Source organism: Pogona vitticeps, chromosome 4 (assembly GCF_051106095.1).
Source record: "Pogona vitticeps strain Pit_001003342236 chromosome 4, PviZW2.1, whole genome shotgun sequence".
NCBI classification, from domain to species: Eukaryota; Metazoa; Chordata; class Lepidosauria; order Squamata; family Agamidae; genus Pogona; species Pogona vitticeps.
In genome coordinates, this window is record NC_135786.1 from 125,854,869 (window position 1) to 125,877,052 (window position 22,184).

Sequence of the window (22,184 nt, forward strand, 5' to 3'; positions counted from 1 at the left end):
GAACTGAAATAATTTTTTTCAGTTTTGTGGAACAGAAAGAATGAAGATGCCCTGAAATGTATGTAACCTCTGTTGAAAGACAGATGAAATTCATCATCATAGAACTGCAGAGCTAGAAAGTTCCCTGTTAATAAAATTTAATTCCAATGTTTTACCTCAAGAATTTAAAGGATGAAAAGTCTTAAAAGTACAGTATATGCTCTCCACCTGAAATAGGTAATAGGGGAAAAATTAGAAAAAGAGACCAAATGCTGGAACCTGGATTTAATAGGTGTAAAGAACTGCTGCTCAAGTGTTTCTTACAGATGGAGGTTTCCTGACAGTGGACACTGCAACATGATTTCATTTTAGAGGTCGACAGGAGCTTCTGGGAATGGATTGTCTATGTCCAACTCTGGCACCTTCAGAAGGTATTTGTTTTTGTAGAAGGGTCCCATTTCCTGGCTTGTCATTCCTACTTTCCACATGGGGAAATCTGGAGCTGTCTTTAACCACAAATCTTCCATGGGGCATCTTCCAGTGAACCAACACTCCTAGGGGGGGAAAAAAAGAGAAAATGGGCAACTTCTCAGAGCAAGATTAATGAGGACAGGTTTGTAAGGATTAGGGAAAAATGTTCATATTCAATAAGGTATTAATCTATTTTACAACTAATTCAATTCTTTTAAAAAATAATCCCTCCGGTTTATGAATATGGAGTAATGTGCTTCTGTATCCATGGTTCAAAATGAATTGCCAACAGGAGAAAAAGATGCCAAAATTGCAAAGGACAGCTTGAATGTTTACAACACCAATGACAGAAATCATCATGCCCTATAGCAGTAGTTCCCAACCTTGGTTAGACCAGGTGTTCTTGGACCACAATTCCTAGAAACCCAGGCTAGCAAGCTGGTGATAAAGGCTTCTAAGAATTGCCGTCCAAGAACACCTGGGTTGCCCAAGGTTGGGAACCACTAGTTTACAGAATACTCTCTTGTGCTCACTACCATTCACAAAAAGAAAAGGCAGGAGAAAATATTTCCCACCCAAACCCAAAGTAATTGTCAGGGCTCTTTCCCATAGAGCAAGAACAGACTGCTACACCTGTGCAAAATGTGGTGCTGATCCAAAGCCTAGTTTTAAAGTTATAACCTTTTGTTTGGGTTTCCCCTATTTTTAGTATTGCCATGTAGAATGTTGATTTGCTCTGCTGCACAATAACATAGCTGCATTCTTGTGCAGCTATAATAAAGGGGGATCAAAAGACTGAAAACTGTTCTGTGTGGAACATTTATTCTCCTTAAAACTGTTGGGTTTTGTACTGATGTTAGTAGAATTTTTCCTGCTATCCATACATTGTTCCTTTTGTCTCATTTAGTGCACTGCTTTCCCTTTTGTCTTCTTGGAATTATTTCAGCTTCGTATGCTGCTTTCGGTAGGTTTGGCTGAGAGGGACTTTTCTGGATCTCTTTTCAGTCTGCTGGCAGTTATTCAGTGGTTAAACAGCTAGGAATGCAGTCAGTGCTATTAGAATGTGAATGTGATGTCCAGTAAGAGGCTCCAGGTTGAAAGTTTTCAGTTAGCACTCAAACAAAATTCTCCAATGTAGTTTAAAAGTTACAATACTTTGTTTGGGCTTCCGACCTACTGGGATATGCCACACGTTAACTAAGCTGCCACCAACCATTCCCTGTAAGAAGTCACACAGACCAGGGATGGATTTTCAACAAATAAAAGAATAAGGTTTATTTAAAACAACACACAGGGAAAATAAAACGATCAGGTGAATAAGATAAAGTAACGTGGCTTATTCTCATTCATACATGCATACAGTTTGGTTCACACAGAACCCTTAACTTGAAGCACAGACCCTGAACCTATCAGTTCTGGCTAACCAACAGACACCTGAACCTATCAGGTTGGTACTCTGACACACAGTAGTACCCTGTCTGACACACAGACTCCCACACCAGCTTCTTCTTCCCAGCTGCTGCTTCTTCACATCCCAGCGTCTCCACTTCTCCACACACGCATCACCTATATATACAGTACAGCCCCTCCTCCTGATGTCCCGCCTTCCACTCCCCATAGGATGGAACTTTCCCTCCAAACCCATGACAGACATGTAACATCAGTGCTGTATGTAACACCTCCCCTCTTTATAAGTTGTTTTGTAGGGGGAAAGCTAAGGTGCTTTTTCCCAAAAAACAACCTGGATAAAACACACAAAAACAGTTATATATACAATATCATACTTACTTATACTTACATTCTAAGTTAACCATATCAATTAAGCATTTAAACATTTACCATATACATTACATCAATTTACCTTTATTCATACAAACCCAATTCAAAAAACAGGTACATTTAACCTTTGGTCACCAACATATATACATAGTCCATGTTTCTTTCGCCGTCTTCATTCTTCAGGTCTTCTTGACAAGGCGTCAGCAACACAGTTCACTGACCCTCTGACCACCTTCACTTCAAAGTCATAGTCCTGTAGGTTTAAAGCCCACCTCATAAGTTTGCTATTGTGGGTTTTCATTGTCTTTAACCATTGCAGTGGTGAATGGTCAGTGCACAGAACAAAATGTCTTCCCCAGATGTAAGGCTTGGCCTTCTGGATCGCGTAGACTATGGCCAAACACTCCTTCTCCACGGTTGCCAAATGTCTCTCACCTTTTTGAAGTTTCCTACTCAGGTAGGACACTGGATGCTGGTCACCATTCTCATCCTCCTGGCACAGAACTGCTCCTACCCCGCTGTTAGACGCATTGGTGTAGATGATGAACTCCCTGTCGAAGTCTGGAGCACGCAGCACTGGATAGTTGATGAGCGCCTGCTTCAACCTCTGGAACGCCTCCTCACAGTCGCTGGTCCACGGGATGCGGTCATCAGCCTTCTTCCTCGTCAGATCGGTCAGCGGAGCCGCAATCTCGCTAAACCTCGGGATGAACTTTCTGTAGTAGCCCACCAACCCAAGAAATGATTTGACTGTTTTCTTGGTGTTGGGTCTGGGCCAATCACGAACTGCTTCTATTTTGGCCTCTAGGGGTTTTATCACTCCTCCCCCTACTATGTGACCCAAATATTTTGTTTCTGGGATACCCAGCTGCAGTCTGTTCTCTCTGCAGAGCCTAGGCCAAAGCACTCCCTCCCCTGGATTAAAGTGCCTCTCCCTGCCTTCCTGGTCATCCCAAGCTTTCTTTCTGACCTTTTGAGCTTGCAGGGTCTCTGCTGCTAGCTCTAGGTTTCTCTTTAGGTCCTTCCTCAAGGAGTCTCTATCTGTCACAACGTCTTGTGGGTCATCCTGGGTGATCTGCTCCCAATTTTGTTTGATCAAATCAAGGGGCCCTTTCACCCTTCTCCCAAATAAAAGTTCAAATGGACTGAACCCGGTACTGGCTTGTGGCACTGATCGATAAGCAAACAAAAGGGATTGCAGCTTCTGGTCCCAATTGTTTGGATTCTCTGCCAAGTAAGCCCTAATCATGCGCATTAGAGTCCCATTGAACTTCTCAGTTAACCCATTACTTTCAGGATGATAGGCAGTGGTTTCCTTGTGCTTAATTCCACAGATTTGCCATAAGCGTTTCATGAGCTTTGATGTGAACGATGCGCCCAAATCTGTGATTATTTCTGAGGCAAATCCCATCCTGGACATATACCCCACCAAGGCATCTGCCACTGTGTTAGTTTCAATGTTAGTCAAGGGTATGGCTTCAGGGTACCTTGTGGCATGGTCCACAATGGTGAGAATGAACCTGTTCCCCCTCTTTGTGGCCTTGGGCAAAGGTCCCACAATATCCACCCCTATGCATTTGAACGGAGTGTCAATCACAGGCAAAGGGCACAACTTTGCTTTGGTCCTGTCGCGGCTATTCCCCTGCCTTTGACACACATCACATTGTTTACAGAACTCCCTGATCTGCTTCCCTATGTCAGGCCAGTAAAAATTCTGTGTGATTCTCTGCTGTGTTTTGTTCACCCCTAAGTGCGCAGCAAACATGTCAGAGTGCCCCCTTTGTAAGATCATGGGGCGATACTTTTCAGGTACCACTAGCTGACTCCTGATCCCATCTCCCCCTTTTGAGATATTCCTCAGGGTCTCTCTATACAAAATCCCCTTTTTCTCTAGAAATCTCACTGGGGTTTCAGGTGTTAGCTGGGCGTCAGTCACCTGTTCAAAACACTTTTGGAGAGTGGCGTCTGCCTTTTGCTCTTGTCCAAATCTGCTGTCTGTGGTTAAGGTTTCCACCACAGCTTCTGAACTCCCCTCTGCTTCCGTCTCTGGCTCATCATTACCCCCCTGACCTGTCCCCGTGGTGGCTTGTGAGCGTGTAATCACTAGCACCCGTTTCACATGTTCAGCCAGGTCATTTCCCACGAGCACGGCTGCTGGCAGAGTCGATGAAATTGCTAGCCGCCAAACTCCCCTCCAGCCTTGAAAGTTCACAGGTACCTCCGCGACTGGCAGAGAGATCACCTGCCCCTCAATCCCTGCCACCTTCATGCTCTCATTTGGGATTACATACTCCCTAGGAATAATATCTGGATGGCACAGGGTCACCTGGGAACAAGTGTCCCGCAGCCCCCGATACTGATGGCCAAGTATTCCTACGTCCACCCCTGCTGTTTCAAACAACTGGGAATCTGTTCTCACGAGCAAGCAGCGCTTTACCTCCACAAGAGGACCATTTTCCTCAGCCTGATCAGCAGATGTCACTGTTCCAGATTGAGTCGCCATGGCAACAGGCTCCCTCAGTGACAATGAGCCTTGCTCTTTCTGGACACAGAACACAGCTTTTGGCTTGGTCCCACTCGAATCCTGAGGCACAATTCCTTTTAGCTGCTTTAATTTCTCACACTCTGAGATTAGATGGCCCTTTCCCTGACAGAAATAACATTTTCTGGTGTATTTTGATTCTCTCTCATCTTGTTTTGGTTTTCCCTCCAAAATCTGAGGTCTTAGTTTCATGTCTGAGGGCTTCCCTTCACCATGGGCCCCTCCCCCTTGCTGGCTTTTCCCTGGTCCCTGAGAGTACTTGCTGTAGGTTTCTTTAGGTTTCCCCATCGCTTTCCCCTCACCCAAGGGCTTTCTTATTTGGGAAATAAAATCTGCAATCTCGGCGGCTTCTGCCACAGATTTTGGTTTCCTTTCCCTCACCTGGAATTTCAGTTCCCCATGCAGGACTGAATAGAACTGTTCCAGCGCTATCAAGTCTTTAAGCTGCTGGTAGGTCTCTGTCCCCTCCTGAGATAGCCATTTCTCAAGCAGCCTCACCAATTGGGCCCCCACTTGGGTAAAAGTCTGCTCTGGTTTCTTTGTGAGGGACCTGAATCTTTGCCTCAGCTGTTCTGCATTTATCCCATGTCTTGCAAACACCAGTTTTTTAAACTCTGCAAAATCTTTCATCAGTTCCTCAGGCATCTCGGCATAGACTTCGGCCAGGCTACCACTGATTAAAGATCGCATGATGGTCATCTTCTCAGTTTCCCTCACTGAGAAGTCCACAAACGCTCTTTCCACTAAGGAAAAGAACACCTCAGGACAATCTCCCTTGTGGTACACAGGGAATTTCTTCAGGTCAGCTTTAGACAGTTGGCCTCCCTCAGAATCCCTATTGTTATTATTGTTCTGGTTCATCAGTTCCAATTTTTTTAATTCAAACGCCATTTTCTCTCTCTGCAATTCCAATTCAATTCTCTGTCTCTCTAATCTTTCTTCTTTTTCCATTCTCTCTCTCTCTCTCTCTAATTCAAATTGCCGTTGTTTCTCTCTTTCCCTTTCCTCCATTTCCCTCACCCTCAGTTCATGCTGTTGAGCCAGGAGTATTTTTCTGAGTTCTGGGTTTTGTTCTCCCGTGCTGTCACCCTGCACTGAGCCAAATTCATCCTCAGAACCTTGGTCAACCTGGGGGTCTTTCACTTCACCCATTTCTGCCATCTGGCTTCGAGTCAAGGGCATAATCCCGCCCCCAGCACAGGCTGCTTTAAAAAGTCAAGCCTCAAAATAAAACGACCACTTTTTTTTTCTCTTTTGCCTCAGAACCAGCTTTCCCTATAGATTGCTGCTGTCCTTCAGCACTACTTGCAACTGTAGCGAGTTAAAGTCTACCCCCCTCTGCTGGGCCTCTCAGCAGGCAAGCTAGCTCACTTCTATTTCACAGTTTTGCCTCAGCTTTTTTTCCCCGCCAAAAACAGGCTGCCTCAGAGCACCCTAATCTAGTCTCCCCAGTTGGCACGTTCTTCCACTAGCGCACCTCCCCCTGAGGTACACCTAGAAGATTACCTACGCGCCTCAGATTGTCCCTGACTAGACCCCCCTTGCTCTGGGCACACGTGCCAAGGCTTTGCTGGACCGCTGGACAACTGGACCAGTCGTATCCCACACGCTGGACACCAATCAATGTGACAAACCCAGACCTACTGGGATATGCCACACGTTAACTAAGCTGCCACCAACCATTCCCTGTAAGAAGTCACACAGACCAGGGATGGATTTTTAACACATAAAAGAATAAGGTTTATTTAAAACAACACACAGGGAAAATAAAACGATCAGGTGAATAAGATAAAGTAACGTGGCTTATTCTCATTCATACATGCATACAGTTTGGTTCACACAGAACCCTTAACTTGAAGCACAGACCCTGAACCTATCAGTTCTGGCTAACCAACAGACACCTGAACCTATCAGGTTGGTACTCTGACACACAGTAGTACCCTGTCTGACACACAGACTCCCACACCAGCTTCTTCTTCCCAGCTGCTGCTTCTTCACATCCCAGCGTCTCCACTTCTCCACACACGCATCACCTATATATACAGTACAGCCCCTCCTCCTGATGTCCCGCCTTCCACTCCCCATAGGATGGAACTTTCCCTCCAAACCCATGACAGACATGTAACATCAGTGCTGTATGTAACAAAAGTTATAACCTTTTGTTTGGGTTTCCCCTATTTTTAGTATTGCCATGTAGAATGTTGATTTGCTCTGCTGCACAATAACATAGCTGCATTCTTGTGCAGCTATAATAAAGGGGGATCAAAAGACTGAAAACTGTTCTGTGTGGAACATTTATTCTCCTTAAAACTGTTGGGTTTTGTACTGATGTTAGTAGAATTTTTCCTGCTATCCATACATTGTTCCTTTTGTCTCATTTAGTGCACTGCTTTCCCTTTTGTCTTCTTGGAATTATTTCAGCTTCGTATGCTGCTTTCGGTAGGTTTGGCTGAGAGGGACTTTTCTGGATCTCTTTTCAGTCTGCTGGCAGTTATTCAGTGGTTAAACAGCTAGGAATGCAGTCAGTGCTATTAGAATGTGAATGTGATGTCCAGTAAGAGGCTCCAGGTTGGAAGTTTTCAGTTAGCACTCAAACAAAATTCTCCAATGTAGTTTAAAAGTTACAATACTTTGTTTGGGCTTCCGCCTTTTACAAAAATTCCTTGTAGAACTCTGATTTGCTCTTCCATACAGTATCACTGGAGTACAGTGGTGCCTCGCTTAGCGATCGCTCCGTTGAGTGATGAATTTGCATAGCGAGGGGGTCCGGGCCATCGCTGGAGCGTTCGCTCAGCGATGGCCCCTATGGCGTTTTTTCGCTGTGCGATGATCGCTAAGTGATTCGCTTAGCGATTTTCGTACAACGAAGCGGGGGGAAACAGCTGATCGGCGGTTCCAAAATAGCCGCCGCAACTTTTCCCGCCGCGCCCTCGCTTTGCGAGGGCCCGAAAATGGCCGCCCCTATGGAGAAGCTTCGCTCAACGGTAAGTTTAGGGCCCATTGGAATGCATTAAACCAAGTTTAATGCATTTTAATGGGTTTTTTTGTTCCGTTGAGCGAAGTTTTCGCATAGCGAAGGTTAATCCGGAACGGATTAACCTCGCTATGCGAGGCACCACTGTATTCTCAAGCAACAATGATACACAGAATTAAGGAATATACTATACTGGAATCTTGACAGTTGTAACAGAGCCATTTGCTTGCACCTCCTTGTTTCATGAGAAGTATCATACAACATTGGGAAAAAGGAAAGCTACCCTGGTGTGTAACAACTTATGATACTGTTTTCAGTGTTTTAGGCAAAAACAAAACAAAAATCTTCCAGGAAGTGGACTTGCCCATTATAGCTCACATCACAATATATATTTTTGTTTTGTTTTTGCTTGATATGCTAGCACAGACTAACACAATTCCCTCTTCTAAACTTACAACTATGTTTTCAGTGTTTTAACCTAACCGGACCCTTTAGGGGTAGAGCTGTTTTTGGTTTCTTTAAAGAGCTACATCGAATTGTTATTCCCAACTGAATTACTATCAGTGGCACTTACATAAATGTTGATGTAGCAAAGTCTCCCTAATGCAATCTGTCTACTTTAAGCACAACTAACAATTGGATTTATATAGTTAGTTATCACTCCCTTGCCAGCAAACTATGCCATGCCATGTAGATTCTTTTCACAGGAGTACAGATTTAATTTGAAGCCAATCCTTTTCAACATCCAAATATGCTAAATTTTCCATGTTTATTATAAAATGTTCTGTGTACTACCCACATATGAAACTGCTTCCAGATCAGTTTTTAAGACCTTACCTTGCTAATCTCCAGCCAAGATAGTTCCAAATGGTTTCCATATAAATCACTATTCTGGAATGCCGTCTCAAGAAAATGGTGACTGTTTTCATCATACCTAAGCATCAGTTGGAAATAGGCCTTCAGATGGTAAACTCTGGGATAGAACACTGGGCTTGTGGAGCATTGAGTCATTATATGCTCCAAATTCTAAAGAGAGCAATATGGAATAATGTCAAGTTGCATAAGAACTGTAACCTGGGGCTGAATGAAAGACTGAGTGAGAAAAAACCATAAGGAGGCTGTAACGCAAGCATGAGCAACTAGCTTTTCAGATGTTGAATACTCATCCATTTTACACAGAATAGGCAATAAGATCATGAGAATTATTAATGGGAACATCCATTTAACAACTCCTGGAAGCCCACAATTTCCACACACCTGCCATAAGGTAATGCCTTTTCTGTTGTCCTTTGAGAGTAAGCTCCTCAGGTGACAATTCCTAACCCATGCTGTCACCGAGCCCCATGGCTCAGTGGTCGAACTGAAGTACTATAGTCAAGCCTCTGCTCACAACTGAGTTTGATCCCAATGGATTCAGGTATTCATACATTTGTTTGTTTTATTTATAGGCTGCCTTTCTCCCAATAAGGGGACCCAAGGTGGCTCACAATATCGAAGTAACAGAATAAAAAATACAATTAAACCTGTACAGTAATTAAAATATGATTAAATAATTAAACGTGAGTAAACATTAAAAACTATCTTAACTTTTAAAAGGCATTCAGGGACTCAATTATGATTGGTTAAAATACTGCCTGAAAAGATGGGTCTTTGGGTGTCAGTGGAAGGATAAAAGGGAGGGAACCTGCTTGATTTCCCAAGGGAGAACATTCTGGGAACTGCCAGAGGGAAGGCCTTCTCCTGTGAACCTATCAGCCGTGCTTGCGTTGGCAATAGGACTGACAGAAGCACCAAGAAGCCTCGTATGGGGAGATATGGTCTGGGCCCATTACCTAGGGCTTTTTAGGTAATGACCAGCACTTCGAATTGGGCCCAGAAATGGACTAGTAGTCAGTGAAGTTGTTGCAACAGGAACATTATATGCTCCCTGTAACGCCCCAGTCAGTAGTCTGACTGTTGCATTTTGAACCAGCTGACATTTCTGAACCCTCTTCAAAGGCAGCCTCACATAGAGCATGTTGCAGTAATCCAAGTGAGATGTAATTAGTGTATGTGTCACTGTAGCCAAATCAGAATCTCAAAGAATGGGCATAGCTGGTGCACCAGTTTTAACTCTAGAAAAGCACTCCTGGTCACTGCTGAAGCCTAGGCATCCAGGCTCAGGGATGAATACAGGAGTATATCCAAGCTGTGAACCTGAGTTTTCAGGGGGAGTGTAACCTCATCCAGCACAGGCCGCATCCCTATTCTCTCATCTGGTAGTCATCTCAAGGTTGACTCAGCCTTCCATCCTTCCAAGGTTGTTAAAAGTTATACTTTGTATGTTGGGAGGCAAGTTGTTGTTTGCACAATTATGTTGTCAGCTGCCCAGGGAGTGCTTTAAGCATTATGGGTTGGTATATAAGTTGAAAGAACAACAACAATCTGAAGAGGGTCTCCTCTGAGCATTGGACAACCCTTCTTCAGAGACAAAGTTGCCCTACATGAGGATACTAAATTCTTAGGATGGTACATTTTCTTTCTCCTTCCCCTGAATTCTTTGTTTTTCCATAAAACGCCTACCTGTAAGTTATCAATTTTATTCAGTAGTCACACACTTTCATAGTAAACTCCTGTCTCCAAGGTTATTTTCCTAAGGTGAAAGGTATTGACATCTACATGTAGACAATGAAGATTTTAAGCAAGCCTTCTTCCTCTTCCCTTTCTCTGTCTCCCTCACTTATGTAAATATATCTTAATACATTCTGATTGTATTATTTATTTGTACTTTATTATTTTTATTTTCTGTTCTGTCAAACTGGTATTTTAATTATGCTGCTGTGTGTTTTGCTGTAAACTTCCCAGAATCGCCCTTGGCCAGATGGTATCAGGAACTTGGGATGTGGAGATGGTCCAACCAAGTCAGTATTGCAGGTCAACAGCAAAGACAATCTCAGAGATGGTAGATTCCTTCAGCAGCAGTGTACAAAATATGTATATCAGAACTATGTACATCAGTCAGCAGAGTGAACATGGCTATAGGTCTTATGGTAGAGATAATTACTTAGATGGTGTCATGTGCAAAATGCTCCAAGTCAAAAGTCAGTCCCATACACAGAAAAAGCTTTCTATGTAGAGTTGCTGCACAAAGTGCTGTCCATTGATTTTACTGATAAGTGTATTGTTTATGAATAAATAAATAATTATTATGCCTTGGAAAGAGATAATATTCCTGAAAACTGACACACTTTCTGTGTCTTTTCAGTTGAGTTCTATCACTACAGTATGGAATTTAGAATTTATTTTGAGCCAGCACTCCTACCTGTTCCACCAAAGATTGATCCAACACAAAGAAAATACAGTCAGTCCTCAATTTACGAACTTAATCCGTTCCGGAAGGAGTTGAAAAGTTAGTAAGTCGAAGCAAAATTTCCCATAGGAATGCACTGAAAACCAATTAATCTGTTCTGGCTGTTTTTGGTTCTTAGGTCGAGGGGCAGTTTGTAAGTCGAAGCATTAGTTCCCATAGGAACTAATGCAAAGCCAGTTAATCCATTCCTACCACTAGGAGGAGAATTTTTTTCCTTTTAAGATGACTTAGGTTTTTAAAAAAGGAAAGAAAAGAGGGAGGGAAGGAGGGAATAGACACCTTTTCAACAGAACACCTTGAAAAGTTCAAATTTCATGCTTTCCCTGCCTGCTGCACGTTTTTTCCATTCGTAACTTGGAGCAAAGTTTACAAGTCAAGTCCATGTTTTCCTGTCAGAGTGGTTCATGAGTCGAAATGTTCGTAACTAGGGCTGTTCGTAAGTCAAGAGTTGACTGCATAGGGCACATCTACACTAGCATTTGTGGAGTGAGCTGGTGCAGGCTAAAAAAGGGTTGCTTGGAATCATGCAGAGGTGCCATCTGTCCTTTACCTTAAATCCAAATGGCACATTGGAGCTCAGGCAGGTTTATTTATCCTGGCTCCTTCTGATGTTGTGAAGCAGAGTGATGAGTGAGCTACTTCAGAATATTGGCAAATGAATCCTTCCTTGGTGGAATGGCAGGTAATTTTTTTTTTTAAGAAAAAGAGTCTGGTGAACTATTGCTGAGTGCTGCATCACTTTAAAGAAAAAAACAAAGGAGGGGACCATATTTTTCTTTCCTTCAAGAGCCAGTTGAGAAACTGCCCAAAGCTGAATCCATGGACCAGCAGAACAAATGCTTGTCTGATACAGCCTATAATTTACACCTCACAATTACCACTTTATATTATCCACTTTGGTAAAGATAGGTAGAATTTCAACATCAGTTAATAATAACCACAATAACAATTTTCCCATGAGGGAAAATAATAATAATAATAATAAAGAGAACAATGTTCAATTGTTTGAGGACAACTGGGAGGGCGGAATAAGATTAAAATCTTTATCAGTCATAACTATACAAAAATTTCCCTAAACTCTGCCTCCAAGTATCCCACCTTTGCTATCCTGCTGTGCATCTCTTGCGCCTTGTCAGACTTTTCCTCAATATATTTCCTCAGCAAAAGAATCTGACACTCCAGAAACTTGCAGAATCCATGGTTAGCATAGAGTGAAGCACTTGTTCTCCTTACTAGCCTTCTGGCCTGTTCAAATGGATGTGCAAAGTTCTCCCAAAGTTGAAGTCTAGCAAACCTATAAGATAAATCTTAATCAATTATATTTTAAGTTGGAGTAACTCAACCTTTCATCTTCTAACTATGTGAAATCTGAGCTCTGATTTTCCACATCAATGGGCATGAAGGTTTCAAATGTTACATTTTAAGGACTGTGAATGTGAACATCTTCAAATATACATATGCAAGAGAATGTCCCAAATGCATCCAGTCGCACTTAGAAAGGAGCTGGTTCATTTTCAGCCAAACAGATATTCAACGGTTCCCAGCCCCACCTCTTCCAGTGGGTGCCCACTCAGGGGCAGCACCTTGGCATCTCTGCCCCACATCCTTCAGGCTCTGCCTGAGTGGGCAGAAAATGAGCCAGCACGAACTGGCAGTTTGTGCCCATCACTATCTATGTTCCAAATCTGGTAGCAAGTAAACTCAGCAATGCCCCAGTATAAAATACTCAAAATATGGACTATTTTGCATGATATGCTGCAAGGATTTTCTTTACCATTTTATATTGTTTTGAGGAAACTATACCTCCTCTTTCAAAAACCATGCTAATGGTATGGGAGGAAAGGTGAACCTTGGTAACTGATAAATGTGTGGATTGTAGAATGGGTTTTTTTGGGGGGAAAGGCAATATAGACTCACTACTTGTGAGTAGAAACTCTTGTCAGGTTTGTTGTTATTCAGCATAAATGTCCTGCCTAATTAATTTGCTTCTCCCCAGTTTATAATTAAAATAAGCTATATAGTCAATGTGCTGTTTTAAATAACAACAGTACTCTCTGTGATTCCAGTAGGAAAGACAGTGGTACGTTGCTCCTGTGTTCCAGATATTTCTTCTGCTACCTAAGCCTAATAGGTTGCTGAGCTGAACTCTGTTGGGCCCTGGATTAATATATAAATCATGTAACAAAGGATACCTCTCCATCCCTGTCAACATATTATATGCCACACAACTGCTTTGCAAAATGTTGCTTCTCCAGCTGATGTTTCAATAGCATTCCCTTTTCTTTTTCCAGCCACGCATACCATTCTTGGTCAGCTCACAGTGCCAAAGCATTAATACAAGCGATATGTTCTGCAGTTCTAGAACTGAGAAGAGGACCATCAAATGTTAAACAGTACCAATTTGCCAGAGAAGAGTAGAGGCCAATCATGATGTTGTTTTGAGACATGAGAATGCAGTTAGTTTGATTGGAGACAACAAAGTCTAGGCAGTACTGAAATGGCTTAAATGAAAAACCTGCAGAAGAAGACAAATAAGTAAGTAAGTAAGTGTCTCTGCCTCACTGAGATTTGTCTGTACTAGCCAAAGATTCTAGTATTACATTTATCTATCTATCTATCTATACCAGGTAGGTGGTATAAAAGTCATCCATCCATCCATCCATCCATCCATCCATCCATCCATCCATCCATTTATTCATTTATTTATTTATTTATTTATTTATTTATTTATTTATTTATTTATTTCACCTCCTGACTAGACCGAGTGGTACGGGTAGATTTTGGTGGGAGTAGGCATTCTGCCAAGTATCAAGGCCCTAAACCGTTTAGGGCTTTGTATGTAAGCAATGAAACTTTGAACTCAATGTGGAACTGAATGGGCAGCCAATGCAGCATGGGCAGAGTAGGAGAGATATGGTGATATTTTCTCACTCCACTAAGGAGTCTGGCCACCGCATTTTGCACCATTTGGAGTTTCCGCATCAGCCTCAAAGGTAGCCCCATGTAGAGCGCATTACAGTGGTCTAATCTCAAGATTACGAGCTCATGTACCAAAGTGGTTAGTGCCCCAACATCAAGATAGGGACACAGCTGGGCTATCTGCCAAAGATGAAAAAAGGCGGTACGGACCACTGACACCACCTGAGTTTCCATGGTGAGCGCCGGGTCCAGGTGGATCCCCAAGCTGCGAACCTCACTCTTTGCAGTAAGAGTCATGCCCCACAAATGTGAGTTTCCCAGACCGCTGATGGTGGGGCCACCCACCCTCAGGACCTCCATCTTGTCTGGGTTCAGCCTCAGCCCATTTTCCTGCATGCATTGCAGCACAGACTCCAAGCAGCACTGAAGGGACAGAACGGCATCACCTGTAGTTGGTGACATTACTGTATATGGTAGATATTACTGTTATATGCTCTCAAACTATCTCCCAGAAGGTCCTATCATTAATAGTCCACTTCAGGTCCTGCATGGTAAAGTCAATAGCTTCTTTAATTCAGTCAATCTGTTAGGTCTTTCTTTTTTCCGATTTCCTTCAACTTCATAATGGCAAAAGAGGATGGCTCTCTATCCTTACTGAAAGAAATCCTAAAGTGAGACTACTTGCCAACCAGATCTTTATGTTATGGACTGCTTGATAAAATTTTGTTCTGTAGCCAAGGAATTTTAAGGGCCAGAATACATAATTCATTTGCAGAAGGAGTGTTTCCTTAAGTGCCGAAAAAGAAGTAATTGTGAAAATTAAAAGAAGATGCATATGTGACTGAGATAATCTCAGGAATATAAACAATGGCTCCCTTTACATGTTTAATGCCAGAGTCACAGATAACAAAGGCAATAATGTAGCTGGGGAGAAAATTTGTAAGAGCAGGAAAAATATATATTTGGCTCTGAGGCATGAGCATTTAAATGGCCATGTGTCATTCCTCACAAACACTCTAATTAACTTCAAGGACCATCTGTCTCAACCGGTCAAATGGCCGTTCTGCATAGTTCCGTGCAGAATATGAGGGAGTCATTCCTTGTGACCAGCAATGGCCAGAACAGTTCTATTTATTCCTGCATAGGGTATGTCATTACTCATACCTTCCTGCTAGGACCAAACTGGAACTGGAAGAGGTGAAGGAACTGAAAGATTAATCTCTGTGCACTGTATTGCTGCTTACATTAGTAGGTGTTACATGGATGCTCATGGTTCCCAAGACAACTATGTGGAGGCCGCCAAAGGGTTGGAGGAACCAAAGCACAACAACTGGCTTAATCCCTTTCTACTAGAATAATCCATCTGTTATGAATCAAATAGCTCTGGGAAACACTCATGGAGAAGAAGTGTGTTGTGGATCATAGACCAGGAAAAGATGGAATACAGTAATTCCATTGCCATCAATCTGCTCCGTTGGGCTCTAACCACAATAAAAACATTTTGCTTGGCTCCCTGTTGGAGATTCCACTGATAACCTGAACTTTTTAGTCACCATGTAATTTCTTGTTTCAGACACATGTATCAGACACACTTTGAAAATCTGCCGAGACATACCTGCATAAAGCATGAGATTTAAGCAGCTAGAAATGAAAGCGGCTTGTGCAATGACATTGTCATCTTGAATGGAGAGTTCTTCTAGCCAACTGAGCACTAGTACAGCATCCTGGTATCTAGGGAGAAGTAGATAGCAATAAAAAACTTCAGGAATTTCTAAAAGTTTCTTCCTTGAAAAGTTGGCTTGATTTCTTATGACACCCGAGTAGCTATATTTTACAACATCGCAACTACTTCACAGACACCAGGAAATCTCCAAAATGGTTACTTAGATTTCTGGTTAAAGCTCGTATCTGTTATACAATACCAGTAAATGTTTTGATAATTTTGATTGGTTGTCCCCGATGATTTTTAACAACAACAATAACACAACTACAATAATAATACCAGTAAATCGTGGATAATGCAAATACAGCAGGTAATAGAGGAAAAGTTAAATTGCAGTGCAATTTAACCACTTAAAAATTCTACAACTGAAGATGGATGACAACAGGCCACACACTTCTGATAATAAAGATCATTAAAAGGGCAACAAACCCAGTAATTATCAACCAATTACATGCCTTCCAACAATGTTCACGCTGACACAGGAGTACTTGCAAGATGTATCTAAACACTTAACTGAAAACTCCCTATACCCAACTGAACAGAAAGGACACTTTAAAAAGTCAAGAGGCACAAATGATCAGCTGCTTATTGATAAAATGATACTGAAGAATTAAAAAAAGACGAAAAACAAACCTTAACATGGCCTAGATAGACTATAAAAAGGCATTTGTCTCATTTACACACAGCTGGATTAACACCTGCCTAAAAATGTTTGGGATTAATTAAAAACATTCAGACGTTCCTCAAGAAAAACATGAAAAAATGGAAAACTATCTTAATGGCCTATGGTGAAGAAATCGGGGAAGTTAGCATCAAAAGAGGAATGTTTCAAGGGGATTCTTTGTCACCACTGCTGTTTAGCATCTCACTAATCTCCATGTCAATAATTTTAAGCAAAACTGGATTGGGTTACCATATTTTACAACAAGCTGAAAAAAAATCAAATGAAATATGGCATGGACAAATGTGCAGCTCTGTCTATACACTGTAGCAAGATCCAAAAACTAGATGGAAGAGAGTTTTAAAAAGGCAATATTATAAAACCACTATCATGTGATGAAAATTATAAATACCCTGGAATACTAGAAGCAGATAACATCCTGCTCACAAAAGTTAAAGAACTGACAGAAAGAGAATACTGTATATCAAAAAACTGCAGAAAATCTTAAAATCAAAATAAAATTTGAAATACAATCAAAGCCATACACACATTGGCAGTTCCAGTAATTAGATAACCAGCTGGAATAATAGACTGGGTACAAAACAAATTAGAAGAATGGGATCAAAAACCACGGAAACTAATGGGCGTGCATCACACACTACATCCAAAAAGCCATGTGGACAGATTATATTTACTACAAAAAAAATCAGAGGCCATGGATTACTGCAAATATAGCAGGTAGTCGAGGAAGAAAAAAGAAGCCTAATGATTATATCAATACAAGCAGAGAAAAATTACTGAAAGCAGTGAAAATGGAGAATATTTTGAAAACAACAGAAGCAAAGTCTCAATATAAGAAACAACAATTTTAAAAGAAATTAAACAACTGAAAAAAATAAACCACTACATGGACAACATCTGAGAAATATTGATGGACAGCATGATCATAATTCAACATGGGTGCGGCTAAAACTGGGGACCCCTAAGAAAGAAACTGAAGGCTTGATTTTTGCTGCACAAGAAGAAGCACTCCAAATCAACATGAAGAAAGCTAAGATCCAAGGAATTAGTGCTAACAGCAAATGTCAACTCTGCCAAAAAACAGAGATAAAACTGTGTCACACCTCATCTGTGAATGTCCAAAGACTGCACAAACAGATTGCAAAGTTAGATATGACAGAGTGGCAAAGTTAGTGCACTGGTCATTATACAAAAAATATAACTTGCCGGCTGTATCTGAAATGACGTTTTGAAGATGGCATTTAAGGGGACAATTTTTAATATGCAATAGATGGATATTAAACTTCATGGTGACTTTGTTCCATGGCTATAACTAGTTGCTGGAGGCAAATGTAAATGTTATTGTAAAGTCTGATACAAAAGCTTTGATCTAAGTAACATGAGAATTAGATGTGGCCCACAACAACAGAAGAACTTGAAAATTAAATAAAGTCAACAGTTCATCACAATATGGTTAAGTTCAAAGCCAAGCACAAGTTTAGATAGTAAAAGCTGGGAGGATGAAGAGACAGCCCCTACAAAAACTGGGGAAAAATGTTCAGAGTGTTGAAAAGCTAAGTACTACCATCCCCACAAATTAGTATGGCTGTCTATGTCATCAAGAATAGCAAAATGTGTGCATGTTTTGCGATTCGTGATAAAGAAGCTGTCATTTAATTCTTGGAACAAAAGCAATGAGTTATTCAAGTAAATGTTCTCAGCCAGCCAAATAGCACAGCAGCTGCATCTTAAAACAAGGAAAACAAAAGCAATGTATATTGTTGCTTTTGGCTTCGCACCATACTTCTCCGATCTTTCACTGAAATGGCTGGGACAATGTGAAAAAATGTTACTTGTTTCAATGAAACTTTGAACAAGATGGTCCTAAAGGAACAGATGGATTTGGTGATGCATTTCTTGGCTAAATACTATCATAAAGTTTCCACCCACAGCTATCTAAGCAGTGTTTTTCTTCAAACAGCTATTGCTGAATACCTTTTTCTGAAGTTTCACAAAGACATGTCTTCATTATCACTTGCAATATAATTTAAAGTATCTATGGAAAAAACTGAAAGAAGAAATGGTAACTAACCTTGATTGGAAAAAAGAAGAAAAATAGTTGATTGACTTTGGGATTTGCAGCCTTCTTGTAGTATGCGAGTCTTTTAAAATAGGGTTGTAAGCAATGAAATGGGACAATTCAGTTTTCTGAAACATGTAATATTTGTTCAAATACGCCTCAGCTGGGAGGACATCGTACAATGCTATAACTGGAAGCAAACAGTTTCCCCTGACGTTTTGCTCCCCTAGGTAGCTGGAAAATACGAGTGCCTGGATAGAGTTGTTACTCTTTGTGACAACATCAAGAAATATGTGGAAGGACAAAAATTCACTGACAGTAAACCTACAATGTACATAAAACTGCAATGCAACAGCCATTAATGAAATGCAAAATGCCAGAACTACTTATTCTTCTTTTTGCTTTTGTTTTGTTTTGTGTTCCTTGTTGAAATACGAAAAACTAACACAGCTACAACTCCAAATTTTGTTAAAACAGTTGCTGGAGAATATGTTTCTTACAGAAGTTTCCAAACCAAAAACTACTGGCACCTTTTTTTTTTCTGTGAAGACCTTTGTAAGCTAATCAGGAAGCTGATGGCTGAAATCCTAAGCTACAGTTCATTTGCACAACTCAAAGTTACGCGAAAAGTGGGGGGAAATCACACAAGGGATATTTGCCATAAATTGTTGAATTGCACAGTAAAGTTGTGTGATGTGGACCACCTAGGCGTAATATGCGGTGTAGTTCTATAGGAATAATTTTACATTATGCCAACTTAAACAAGATTTCAGCCAAGTTGTTGCATAAAGTTGGAAAAGCTGCAAAACGTATCTTCTGGTTCCCTGACATGAAATTGCTGAGAACTTGCTTAATAGAAGAAAGGTTGACATTGACTTTGCAGCAAAGAAGTTATTGAAAGAAAAGAGTGATGTTCACTTGAGTAAACATCAAGTGGCTGAGTTTTACCTAAGATGTTGCTGAAAAGTTGATTGAGTTCACCATGGTTCTTGGCCTATCACCTATCACCTTTTTGGTATTTGCAGAATTGGGGCTATACTTACAGCTCTACATTAGAGAAGGGCACAAATCTTGTCCACTCAGACAAGGAGGCAGGACAGGCAAACCTATGCTCCTGTTTAACCAGGGACTGGTTAAACAACCAAAGAGGAGTAGGGGAGGAGCCTACATACAGCAATTGGAATGCATGACAAAAGGTTGCTTTAACCACAGTGGTCCACAATGAGTTCAAGGCTTGTTTTAACATGTAACTTGCAAAACAAGATGATGAAGCTGGCATGGATACATCTTACAGTGATATTTTGATGACTAGCAAGAGTTTTTTAAGACCAATGGAATGATGCCAAAATATGCCTTATCCTATATCATGGTACTGCTTCTATTCAAAGTGGATTATCAATTAAAAAGTCAGTGTTAACAGAAAACTTGCATAAGGAAACTGTTGTCCATCAACATCAGGTTTATGATGATGTCTTGAATTTTGGAGGGCATGAATCCATTGTAATTGATAGAAGCCTATTGCAGTCAGGCATGCTCATGATCACTACTCAGCTAAATATCATATGCAATAAGAAGAAACTCAGATAAAAAAAGAAACTTGAGGGAGAAATTAAATGCCTTGAAAACACTAGAATGAAACCTGGAAGAAGCCAAAATGGAAGAGGAAGCAATCGATCAGAAACTAGAAGAATGGTACTGTAGCAGTGATAGTTTTATATCTTAATCGTTTATTTAAAACAAAGGATACTCTAATTTCTAACTTGGTTTTTACTGCAATTTCAGAAGCATGAGTTTTGAAATATGGCTTCAATTACTATTTTGGACAGAACAATTGAAATATGTTTTATATAATTGTTACTATTCCTTTAAAACAAGAACAAAAATTAATTGAATTGAAATTTCTGTCTTAGTGAAATTTCAGTGCAATTTCAAAACAGATGCATCTGCAGATAATGCTTAAAGAAGCTTGTATTAAATCTCTTGCCTTGACTTTTTTTTGCATATGAGACATCTGTAATCATAAAACCTTTAATTAATGCAATACAACCTTTTTAAAATTTGTTTGTTTAACTTGGGATGATACTTGAATGTGGTCAGGGAAATTGAAAATAAAGTTTTATTGTTTCCATGGCTAGCTTTGGCTAAATGACAAGGTGCTGGGCATATATCATATGTGTATCATGAGCATGGTCTCTTCAGTTGGCATCGCAACTCCCATGATTGCTCTTGGCATTGCACAAATTCCAGTAGGATTCAGACCATTGAGTTAGCAGGGACCCCAAGTGCCATCTTGTGACTAGACTGTAATCCAACTCAGTGCCAAGGCAGCTAAATAATCCGTAAAATATGGGCATCCAAACTCTGTTTAAAAACCTCCAGTGAATACACTGTGTTTTTGTGGCTATCTGCGCCTCTGTCAAAATCTCTTCTGACTGAATCTATTTTGATGTACACCAAATCCATTTGTTTTGGTTCTACTTTCTGGAGAAGCAGAAACCGAGTCAAGTCAACGCTGCAGAACTTTCTCTAGCACAAAGTGTTGTATGGTATACACACAGAGCAGACAAATTAATCTAGAATGAATTCCCTCAACTGAAAGAAAGCGAGTGCTTGGGAAATCAAAGTTTTAATAAATAAATAAACATTTAGCATACGTACCTGGCACTCAAAAAAAGAGCAGTGAAAAGATCAAGGAGAACAATGCAATCAAGCTTAGATTTCTTCAGCTGCTCACACAGGTCATGTGCTCGAAAACCTGCAAAGAAAGCAATATGTGAAATGTCTCAATTTTTAGTTATGAAGTGCCTTTAGGAGCTGTAAGACTGACTTACCCATTTGGATGGCCAAGGGCAAGTTTCCCAAGCAAAGCTTTGTGTAGGCCAGTGATTGTGCCAGCTTAGCTATTATTAATAGCCGTTCTCCATCAACTTGAAGATGTAAACTACGTTCGATGGCCATTAATCCATATTTCAGCCATTCTTGTTGGTAGCCCATCAGCTGACAGCAAAGTGAGAATTCCATGTAGGAGGAAATTATCTAAGATATTGCAAATAAGAAAAAAAACATTTGTTTCTTATTTGGAACACTCTATTTGATATAATTTGCCATAGGATTTATGACGGCTGGACAAATGAGAAGTCCTCAAATCTTATCTTCACTTTTCCTTGGCCACTTTTCGTCTGTTCACCATTTTGGAAGTTAACAAGCAGAATATCTCACCACTAATTCTGCTAGATCTCTCTGTGATTTTTGCACTGGTGTTATATTAGATTGCTTTGAACTTCAGGCTGGGAAGCATGCCAATAGGTTAATTTTCACTCAATAGATTTCAGAGGGTGATGACTGGAAAGGGTGTTGAGCAAAAAAAAAGAAGGACAAAATATTGTCACCTCAAAGGCTAACAAATTTGTTTCCATGTGAACTTTTGTAGATCAAAATTAACTTCCTCAGTCACAATGCTTGAAATCCTGTTCACAGTTTTGCTGCACAAAGCTGATGATATCATCAGTCATGACAATTTTTTTTAAGATTCCTGTCCCTTCAGCCAATGTGTCTGAGGTGTTAGGGGGTAAGCACACAGCAGTACTGAAGCAATATTAACTTGTGGATTCACTCCTTTTGAAACTCCGAATGATTACCTTAGCACATTTCCCCTTTGTGAAAGAGTCACATCCACACTCCTCTTATAAAACAAGAAATCTTTTGTT

At 40.7% G+C, this 22,184-nt stretch overlaps 1 protein-coding gene across 1 annotated transcript in view; it reads right to left on the reverse strand.

Moving 5' to 3' along the window:
* Positions 1-249: 249 nt before the first annotated feature.
* ADCY10 (adenylate cyclase 10) overlaps positions 250-22,184 on the reverse strand; it is a 119,351-nt gene continuing 97,416 nt past the window's right edge. Inside the window, exons 27-33 of the mRNA XM_078393076.1 lie at positions 21,309-21,513; positions 21,136-21,232; positions 15,629-15,744; positions 13,492-13,609; positions 12,193-12,388; positions 8,583-8,771; positions 250-533 (exon numbers count right to left, since the gene is read on the reverse strand). Of these exons, the coding sequence (XP_078249202.1) occupies positions 348-533; positions 8,583-8,771; positions 12,193-12,388; positions 13,492-13,609; positions 15,629-15,744; positions 21,136-21,232; positions 21,309-21,513 (1,107 nt within the window). The 3' untranslated portion in view covers positions 250-347. The remainder of the gene's footprint in view (positions 534-8,582; positions 8,772-12,192; positions 12,389-13,491; positions 13,610-15,628; positions 15,745-21,135; positions 21,233-21,308; positions 21,514-22,184) is intronic.